The sequence below is a fragment of the Strix uralensis genome, chromosome 25 (genome assembly GCF_047716275.1).
Source record: "Strix uralensis isolate ZFMK-TIS-50842 chromosome 25, bStrUra1, whole genome shotgun sequence".
NCBI lineage: Eukaryota > Metazoa > Chordata > Aves > Strigiformes > Strigidae > Strix > Strix uralensis.
Genome location: NC_133996.1, coordinates 466157 through 477277, shown reverse-complemented (window position 1 = coordinate 477277; position 11121 = coordinate 466157). Strand labels below are relative to the sequence as shown.

General features: G+C 39.9%; 1 protein-coding gene across 3 annotated transcripts in view; it reads right to left on the bottom strand.

Moving 5' to 3' along the window:
* Nucleotides 1-4576: 4576 nt before the first annotated feature.
* The window catches only part of RLF (RLF zinc finger), a 52131-nt gene continuing 45586 nt past the window's right edge, over nucleotides 4577-11121 (bottom strand). For all 3 annotated transcript variants that reach the window (XM_074894174.1, XM_074894175.1, XM_074894176.1), the window contains one exon: nucleotides 4577-9899. In XM_074894174.1, coding sequence (XP_074750275.1) covers nucleotides 5160-9899 — 4740 coding nt within the window. In that variant the 3' untranslated portion in view covers nucleotides 4577-5159. The remainder of the gene's footprint in view (nucleotides 9900-11121) is intronic.

Sequence of the window (11121 nt, the reverse complement as noted above, 5' to 3'; positions counted from 1 at the left end):
GGCAGGACCTGCACTTCTGTGTAAGGAGATGAAGCCTGAGTTTTCTAGTGAAGGAAGACGAGGTGAATTACAGCACAGGAAGAAAACAGGAGTACAGAGACCAGAGTATAGAAGAGGGGAAGCCTGCTTAGAGGACTGGGATATGGAGTTTGGGAAATCGAGGTGCGAGATGCCATGATACTTCAAGTGAAGAGCAGGCCTGAGCAAGGAAGCAAGGGCGTCAGTGGGCTGGGTACAAATCACATTAACTCACACTAACTGTAGCCCCAACAGCATTGGTAACTTCTATCTTCGAGTTGCAGCCCTATTTCCTTGCGCTGTTATGGTAGGAAGGTACTTAACTGTATGCTGGTTTTGCTTGGTTTGTTTTCTAACATTTCAAAGAGTTAAAGAAATTCACAGAAGCCCCAGAGCTGGCACAAAGGAAGCAGCAGGGGATCACAGCTGGGAACAGAGCAGCAGAGACTCCTTTAGGTACCCATGAGACATTTACTGCCTCACTCACCTCTGTGAGCATTTGAAGCTGCCTTGTATCAGCACTGCCATCAAAAGCAGAGCACCAATCCCCTGCTCTCCCCCTCTCCCTTCCTGTGCCCACACATTTACGTGGTTTTGTAGTAAGGACTGAAGAACTCAGTGTTAAAATACTTTAAGCCTTTCTTATGCCTAACCCAGTTCATGCTGAAGGTAAGCTGGTCGCCTTTCTGAACCAGAATAAACCAAAAATGTTTTGGGAAGTATAAAGTTACAGAGCCCTACAAGGAAACAGATATTTATATAGAGCCAAAACACTCTCTTCAAATTCATACCTGTAACGTTAAGTGAAGACACCCCAGGTGCTGCTGAGATGTGCAGAGCTTGCCACAGCCGTACTGGGGACACACACACCCCGCCGAGCACAGCTCTGTTAACGTGACAGAGACACAGTAAGGGTGTTCAGGAATGCTCTTTTTAGCTAATTCTTAAAATAACAGTATCAGTCATTCATCTTATTTCTACCAGTCTAAAGTATAACAGAACTTGTCTGTGGATTTTTAATCATTGACTTTTAATAAAATAACACCAACTTAATCTTCTCATTTTCTATCAGTGACCATTTGTGACTATTGAGCAGAATGACCTGTCAAATAAAAGAAAAACCAGCCTTATCTCTTCTGTAAGCTGCTATGTCCTCCCAGAAGAAATACTCCACCTGCCACAGACGACAAGGCAGTCAGTGCTCCTCTCGGGGAGCTGTCACTGTTCTCCTTTCCTAGAGGAAGCTCCAGCGATTCACTGAAGCTGGCCAAGCCAGATCCCCCCCCCCGCCCCCGGCACTGCACTGCAGCCCGACTAATCCCTTACCTACTTCCTGCCCTATAATCATAAATCTTAAGACATTTTCAAGGAAGAGCAACAGCTCTCCCATCCCACCCTCACCCCCTCCAAATGCATGTGGGCATAGGGAAAAAAAATTGGGGGAATACTGCTGTGGGGAGTCAGGAGAGCAGAAGGGCTCAAAGGCACCAGCTGTAAACTTGAGGGGAGAACAGGTTTAATATGTGACAGGGCCAGACAAAGGCAAGGTGGTTTCATTTGTCTCCCCTCTTCTCTGAACACTGAAGAACTTTAATACACAGCTTAAACACAGCAGGATTGCATAAAGGTAATTTTGTATTTTGTAGAGTTCTTTGGTGGCAAGTTCGCAGCAGAGCTTATATGAGCAGTACACAAGAAACGCAAACAAAGTCATGGTTTTAAAATGACCCAGAATTTGGGAGCTTGACAGAAGGAAGGTGGAAGCTGCGCTCCAAAGGGAGAGCTCTGCACAGCTGCACCACTCTGTATTTTGTTTGTTGGTCACACGGTACCTCCAAGCAACCTGCATTTTGAATGGCTGCTTTTGGCAGTCAATGGTAAGTGAATGCAGTCCTGTGTTCGTGTCAGAACAGGCAGACAGATGCACTGGGAGTGACACTGGAGAAGATGGACATTGGCAATAAACCTTCATTCATGGGGCAATTTATCCAGCAGGCCTAGGCAAAAGCCTGTGAAGTTTTTATCTTTTACACAGAAAAGCTTCACCCATGCCAGGCGGAAACTCCTTTGTTCCTTATTTCTGGACAACTTCTGTGGTCCCAAAACATTTTTAATTATAAAAATAATTAACTCACAAACTCCATGAGGTGTGAATCTGTGATCATAGCTTCCTATTGAGCAACAACAGAAAAGAAAGAAAACAACTTAAACTTTCTTAAAGTACAATCAAACTTGAGTATCAGTCAAGTGTAAAGAGAAGGAAACTGGTCTGGGAGTCAAAGGGAAATGTCAGCCAGCTTCAGGTTACAGCATGTGCAAAATAGAGCATGGGCAATGGGGGGAGCAGCTCAGAGCTGCAGGTGGAGCTGTGCCGTTTGTAGCATTTCTAAAACCATCAACGTCTCTATTCTCCAAGAGCCTCAAGTATTCGTTAGAGGAACATCTAGTGAATGATGTATGAATGAAGTCTAAAAGAATAAATGCAATCTTCTCTGAAAAGTTTTCTTGTATATGTAGGCAGAAAGATCACACTCAACTGTTAGCCCAGTTAACAGATTTCCACCTGTCAGCTAAGCAACTGTCAACTACCCCAATGAAAATGCCTTCAGGTTTGCAAAGACATTGTAACTACTCCAAAACTACTGTAAAAAACCCCTAAGATTACGTTACTTGCAACATACCACCTTAAATACCCCATCTACCAAAAGCTGCATCTACATCATAAAGCAGCACCTTGGAAATAAATCCCATTTTTAAGTTTTCTTCTGGTTTCTGGCTGGTATAAACATGTAGAAGTACTACCTGGCAAATTTCTTATGAAAACAGAGTTGCCCTCGGGCCACTCGAGAACTTCAGGTCCTTGCACAGAGTAACGTCCATCAGCGTGTGCTCATGGATGGGAGCGGCAGCATCAGATCCGATGCGATTCTCTCAGGAACGCAGCCTTCCGTTCCCTTCAAAGAGGGCACAGCTAGCCTCAGGAGTCGTCACAAAACTGCCTCCTACCTTTTAAGTCTGTAGACACTTGCTTTGGTGGAATCCATTTCTCTGCTATTCCCCATGCAGAAAGTCCTTTACTGGTCTCTTATGACTCAGCTAATTTAGCACCACATGAAGCATCAGTTGTGCATTTAATCGTTTCCATTTTCCTGACTCTACTCACAGCATTTTAAGTTGTAGGAAGCCATCAGTGACATCAAAACTCCTTTTTAAAAGATTAGGACCAGACAAAGCAAAACCTTGCACACTGCCTTTGTCTCACCCCCTGTCTGGTCTGTGGCATACATACATATTTTCTGTCTCATTTCATTCCTGAATTCTCATCTAAGTTCTCTCATTCAAAGTAAGTATTTTAAATGCTTGAATTGTTTAATACTGTCATAGTTGAAGCTCTGGTTATTTAGTGGAAATACAGCTGCTTGACCCAAAACTGAAGACTCAAAACCTCAATGAATTTAATATTCCTGCTGACCAGTTTTCTTTCTCTAGGCACGGGAGGGGACAGATTGCTTTGTGGGATACTCAAAAAACCCAGTAGTGTGCCAGTATCTCTCTAGGCACCTTACCTGAAGTAGTTGTCATGTTTATTAAATTAACAAGTTAATCTCGTTTTGTTTTGAGATCCTGAAGATGCAAGTATGTTTGAACCTGAAACTTGACATTAAAGGAAGACACTTTTTTTTTTTTTTAAAAGAGACAAAAATCAGTTTGGATAACTCTTTGGCTACTTCAGGTGTCTGACCCTGTTGCAGTATTTAACCTCTTGACCCGAGCTTCCATTTTTAAAAGCTAGTGAGAATATTCATGCACCATATTCTTTTCATCAAAAGAAGCTTAATAGTTTAGAGAAAGGAAGTAACAGGGAAGGATATGCAACTTCTGCTTGGTGTACAACTTTTAATTTAACTTTTATTTTAAGGATGCCCAAATAATGTTTGTAAGTGTAGTATGAAGATGCCATTTCTGCCTAGTTTTGGTCATAACAGTTCTCCAGACAGATTTTTAGACAGCCTTCTTCAATCCTGCACCCAGCCAATATTCATGGTCTGTTTTAAACAACATTTCCCCAACTTTTCTACATTTCAACTGCTACTTTTCAGATCACAGTATAAAACCCAAGTCCTCAATCAATAAGCAGCTGTGACTGCTCCTTGCTCATTAACATCCTCATGGAGACTGGGAAATGCCACTCACAGGGGAAACAGATTCTGGGCCTCGTGATGTATCCAGAAGTATGGCAAGAAATGAGACACAGAAGAACAAGAAACAGATATTAAAATATTGGATTACTCCTCTGGTGAATCTTCCAGCTAGGTTTTATTCATTCTCAAAAGAGCTAAGCATGGAACCCAAAATGTGCACTGATACTTTCATGTGACACAACACTCTCAGAAGTCTGGCAATGCTCTTCCAACACTTATGCTGTACCACACACTCTCAGAAGCACCTTCTTCCTTTAAAGGGAAAGGTAACTAGGACATTTTCATCTCTAAGTGGCAAGTGTTTTCTGCCTGTACTAATTATAATTCTTTCAAGTCTGAAAAAAGCACAGAGAATATTATAAAATAAAATGTAATACTTTACTTTTCTGTATCTATACTGTTTCATCAGTCTGATAAATTATCTACAAATGCATAAAACTTAAGCAACATTGTCCAACACACTCAGAATGGTCCCAAATTCAATTACAAGTAAACCACATTAAAGATTTACTGTACAGTAAACAAATGGGTGAAAAACTGTAATTTATTGAAACTCATAACTCAAAAAATATAAGATGCTGTAGTGTACAATATGTTACACAAAGCACCCTAGGGTGCACATTCAAGTCAAGTAATAACTCCATCGCCCCCCAAACCCTGGTACCCTAGTACTTGTTCCATATACAATCATGCACATTTACCCTTCAAGAGGAAGCCCCCAGAATTCTGATGTGTTAAATAGCACCAAAATCAGCATAGTCCATTGAAAAAAGTGGGGAGCTAAATTAACTTGGCCAATACTTTTGACAGATATTATACATTCATGGAATTAAACAGTCTAAACTAACCTAAGCAGTGTGTACTGTAACAATTACTGTTCTAATTTGAAGTTCTCCCCATATAGCAGTAGTGGAGGCAATCTGCTCTAAGCAAAACTACTTACGTACTTCCTACACAAAGCTCATCTGCCTTTTTTGTCGGAAATAAGTCTATGAGGGGTGTGGAAAACTTGGATCTTTCAAGAACAACTACTGGTCTTAAGTAATGAAGCTGTTTTAAGGCAAGGTCTCCACAGTCCGTTAGCGCCTTGTCCAAGATTGCCCTCAAATTTTCTAAAGAAGGGGCAGATGACGATTCTGACAACAAGGGCTGGATTTCTGTTAGCTGCCCGTGATTATTTTGGGTTATGATTACATTTTTGTCATTTACAAAGTTGTTTACTGGTGCATCCCCTTGACTGTCTCCCTCTTTTTGCAAGGTTTTATCTACCGGCAACTGCTCAGGAGACTCCCATTCTACTACTTCATCAAAATCATCATCGTCATCATCATCCTTCCCCTCACTTTCCTGAATAAATTTTAAAAATGAAGACTCAAATCCCATTGGTTTATATGTCTTTAAATCAAACGGTTTTGACACTGGAGGCTTCTGAAATTTGTCTTTCGTAGCACAAAGTACGTTTCTTTTTGCATTTTGACTAACTGCGCTATGTTGACATCCTTCTGGGTCTTTCTCTCTTGGCAACTCTAATTGTAAACTAGGGAAATAAGAGCTATTCTCTTTTTCACTATTTTCAGAAAAATCTTCAGTTTTACACGTATCTGTCTCCCTGATGCTATGCTCTTCAAAAGAGGTGTTCTTTGAACTGTGGTTATATTTTAAAGTGCCTGAATACATAAAGGCACTGCCATCAAAACTCCCACTACTCGATGGACATCTTTTTTGGTCTTCATTGCTTACATCTTGAGGATCACAGTCAGTATTTGGAACAAGAGGTTTTTCACTTTCCTGCACAGACTCAGGATTAGCCGATTTATCCTCTTTAACTTTTACACCTTTTTTATTCAAGTCTGTAGCTGGTTCGGAGCAGGACTGTTTTTCAATCATGATGCCACATTTAACACAAACCACGAGTTTCTGAAGCCGCTGCTCTATGTACATACTGGTCATCTGATGGGTGCGCTTGTAGTGCCTCACTATGCTGCTTTCCAGTTTGACAACAGACAGACATCCCTGAACCATGCAAGGGTACTGGGTCTGGTTAGACTTCTCTTTGCACATTTGTAGGGCCTCCTCTTTTGTTTTGAAATTCATCAAATGTTTTTCTCTACTCCTGCTAATTCTTTTAGGTTTTTCTTTTGACTGCTTCCCATTCTGCTTGCTTATGTCAATACTGTCTTTCACATAACTTTGTTCATTTTTATCTTTATCTTGGTTATCTTCCTCCTCTTTCTGATTTCCAAAGAGACTATCATAATATTCACTATGTCGGAAATACACATGTTGAGAGTAGTGACTGTAATTTGTGAAAATTCGATCACAGCCATTAAGGTCACAATGGATTTCAAAATCTTTGTTTACTTTTTCTTCATTGGCATGTTCTTCTATTAGGTGCTGTTTAAGCTTATTAAAGGTATAAAATACAGCAGGGCAATGGGCTTGGTTACAAGCAAATCTTGCAGATTCAGCTTCAGAAAGCAGTTTTTGATCATCTAAGTGTTCATTGTGGAAGTCACTACAATGCTTAGCAAGAGCTTTAGAACATAGAAAACGCTTACCACACTCCTTGTATGTGCATGCAAATATTTTTTTACATTTGACAAGTTCCCTTTTTGTTCTTGCCTTGTCTTTTTCTAAGCAGAGCTGTTCTTTGTTATACTGGTGAACAGTCCTATAATGGCGAATCAAACCTTTCTGGTTGGTAAATGCTGAGTTGCAACTTTTATGTATACAATGAAATGGTTTGTGGTACTTATGCAATATATAACATAAGTTTCCTTTCGCAACTGTTCTTTTGCTTCCTCTTCCCTGTCTTGCTTCCAGTTCTTCCCTATGACTGTCCAGAGAAGCTATGTTAGATGTTTTTCCTGTTACATTATTGTCTGTCTCTTCACTGGACTCCAAATCTGTCTCGGAACTACAGTCTTCCTTTTTAGGATGACACAGCTGTTCAGAGTGGTCTGAATGTTCACTGAATTCAGTGTTGGTTGCACAGACAGGTGTTGGAACAGTGCTATTTTTATGCATGTCATCTGTACATAAACCTACATGATCAAATTTTTCATTAGAACATACCTTGTGAGCTGCCCTCTCACAGCCAATTTGATGTTTGTTTCTATAGTGAATTCTAAGGTGTGTTTTTCTTGTAAATGATCTTTGGCAAATATGACACTTAAATGGTGAGTACCGATGCTGGAACATATTTAACTGAAGAACCATTTCCTTTGAATAGTTATGCTTTTTCACATAATGCATTAAGAGAGCTTCTCTGGTCACAAACTCACACGTACATCCTTGACATTCACAGAAAAATGGTTTAGCTGCCAGCTGAGTAAGATACTGGCTGGGTAAATTATCTTGCTCTTGAAGCTGAAATTTTGAGGTAGTTTCATCTACTGACTCAGGGCACTTGGCATCCCTAGATGAATAGGACTGTAAAGAGCCCAAAAAAGGCTTGTGTCTTGAAGAATTCTGAATGTTAGAATTTTTTAAGCTTAGATGTTTCAAGCCTAACATTAGTTCCAACATGTTATCTTCAATATTTGAATCTTTAGAACTATCATGAAATGATGTTTCTGGGGAGGAAGGACAGGTTTCTTCCTTCAGGCCATTGCTGCCTTTAGCATCTATAGTACAATACAAGCTTTCTGGAGAGTCAACATTTGTATCTGAATTATGACCTAACTCTGTACTAATATCTGTAGGGGATTTACTGTCCTGAGCATCACTCAACAGATCGAGAAAGTCTTTAGTTTTCATTTCCATATTTTTTCTACCTTTAAAGCTATATGGATGGGCCCTGCGAAGGTGTTTTTGCATACTTCTGGAATTTTTGTGTGTGGAACAGCAGCCTTCAAAACCACAGGAAAGTTTTTTTTCATCGAAGCAAACTGCCACATTGGAACACTGTTGTTTCACATCTGCTGGATGGAAGACTCCCTCCTGGGACATGCGAAAGCCTGGAACAGACTGATTGTGAGCCATTGTTTCAATCAGTAGAGGAGACACCTGGCCTTGGTTTACTGCAGCATCTGTGCTGTGGTCCCCACCATGAAGACTGCAGTTACTTTCACTGTCTAGGTCTTCACTGTCAGAGAGAGCTTCTTCCTTAATCTGTGGAATTCCCTGAGAGCCTGAGGGATCCAAGTTATTCAGATTGGAATTTTCAGATTGTTCACGCAGTTGGGACTCTGGAAGATAACTGCGTTTGTCTTTTGAAACCGACTCTTCAAGTTTTAGTGTTTGCTTCACTTCCCCATTTGACACTTCAATATTATGCACTGCAAGGTGATTCTGAAATTCAGTTTTTGAATAATAAAACTTTTTGCAACCAAAGAAGTTGCAGGTGTATGACGCATCTCTGAAGTGCTGTGCCTCGTGATGGTAAAGTTGCCCTAAGTCACTGAAAACAATATTACAGCCATTTAGCTCACACTTATAACGAAGATCATCGTGTGTTTGTTTGTGATTGAGAAGCTCATTAACTGACCCAAACCTGGCATAGCAATCCATCGACACACACATATAAGGCTGAGGTCCACAGTGCACACGCTCGTGCTCCCGCAGGTGAAAGGATGTCATGAAGTGTCGGCGACAGAAAGCACACTTCTCTCTCCTGTTTTTCATATCCAAGTAGTGTTTCGCATTCTCATCGTTGTTTTGATGTTCAGCTTTCAGATGTACACTTAAGTATTTAAACTGTTTAAAGACTCTAGAACAATCTGTTCCGGGACATGGGTAGATGTCTCTGTCTTGCAGCTGGCAGTTTTCCAGTTGGCTGAATGTGACATATTCATGTGTGTCATTTTCAAAGCTTTCAGGCAGCTGCGGCTGATGTGACTTTTCCTGAAACACTGGGGGTGGGCTGCTGGAAGATGTTGTCTTTTGTGGTGATCTCTCTTTTTTCAGTATTATTTTCTTTTTAGGTCTGTGTGTTCTACTAGGTGGCATTTTAACATGCTCCATTACATGTGGTACAAAAATTTCCTTTCTCTTGAACTTTTTTGTACACACTGGACACGTATAAACACCATCTTCCATATGCATTTTAGAATGATGCAGTATTCTAGCCTCTATACACTCCCTTTTGCAGAGGACACAAAAAAATTTGTATTGAAGCCATCTCTGGTATCTTTCTGACGAACCAATTGGTTTTTTAACTCTTGCTTTTTCTTTAGGGTGGCTCACTGTGTCTTTTCCATCATAATATTTATGTTCTTTTGTCTCATCATAGTCACTAAAGAATGTTTCTAACATGTCGGTTTCATTGATTGACATATTACAACTTGCATCATCCTCAGAATCAGAAGCTACTTTCCCTAACAGTTTAAGGCAATGTCGCTTTAAAGTCTTCCAGTCCCAAAATTCAGGATCAAATGGCCAATATGCTTTTAAAGCTAACAGCAGCTCACAGCGGAGTGAATTTGGAACCAGTGCATTTTCTTCATCAAATTTTTGATCTGGTTGCATATAGAGCTCTTCCAACACATTAAATCCACTCAAAGTTGGCTCAAGTAAGAATTCTGTGAGCTGACAAGCTCTTCTAACTTCAAGGTCTTCTGGTAAAAGGCATGCAATTGTTTTACATACTGACGTCTTCATTTCATCACTTCCGTTTGATCTGATCTGAAGGGCTCTCACACATAACAAAACAGATACAGCAAGTCCTGCTTCTTCTGCCTGTTTAAAAAAAACCAAACATAAACAAACAGCTACAAAACAAATGTTACTTTTCTTTGATACATATATTCTCTCTAGAACTATTCTATGAAAAAAAACATGCAATGAGAACACCCCATAGACTACAGCCCATTCAGAACATATTCAGGCTTCTGAGTGTTAAGTGCCTGAGTCACTGAGCGTATTCTAAGAAGCTGTAGCTTATTTTATGTGAGGAACCTCTTCTACTTCTCAAGTGAGGGGAGCCACTGCACATTTAGTGCACTCTGGGGAGGAGTCACACGAACTAGTTGAGGCACTAGATGGTAACTAAGCCAGATGTGTAAAAGAAAATGGTGTAAATCTTCCATATACATTTCTCCCACATCATCCACACAGGATATTAATTCAGAACATGCAGTACTCTGTAATAAGGAAATTAAATAACCTGAAACAAAATAACCTTCAGCAACATAAGCAGTACAGTAGCAGAAATTATTCCTGATGAAGATAACTGGCATTTTACTTCCAAACATTTTCTGAGGAATCTATGCAACTTTGAGGTGCTGCTCAATAGTATCAGGAAGATATCTACAAATATTATTTACATGCTGATTTAAAAAAAAATTATATATTCCAAATTCTACATGGACCAAATTGAAAGTTACCTTGTTCCAAAAGCATACTTTTCAGCATAAAGAATCTGAACGCATGAAGTAACTATTTAGTCATTATTAGTACAGAGAAGTAACAGTTGAGTAGCACAGAGAGGTGAAATGTGGCTAATACAACCCCATCCACACCACCTCAGATGGTAAAGATCCAAAAGAACTAAGAACAAGTTAAAAGAATTAGTAAGCTCATACTCGCTGTGTACCACCTCTTGGAAGTCATGCAATACTACTTTAGTTCATAACAGTGTTAATTTGCTAGATTGCAATAAAAAAAGGCTATTTTCCCACAAGAAATTTTAATAGGGAAACACAGAAAGAACCGGTATATAATTAACAATGTACTATGCTTTTATATATAAAGCACACATTCACGCATGTTTTAAAAGTAGAAATAGGCTAACTTTAGAGAAACGAGGATCAAACATTTCTCTGTGCAATCACTACCAGAATTCACCTTTGCCAAACTAGAGTCCCAGACTCTCCTCTCTGATCTGTCAAAAAGGACAATCATGTAGCCTTTCTGATCTCTACTTTGACTCTAAAACAGGGCTGATATTTGCTCTTCTCTT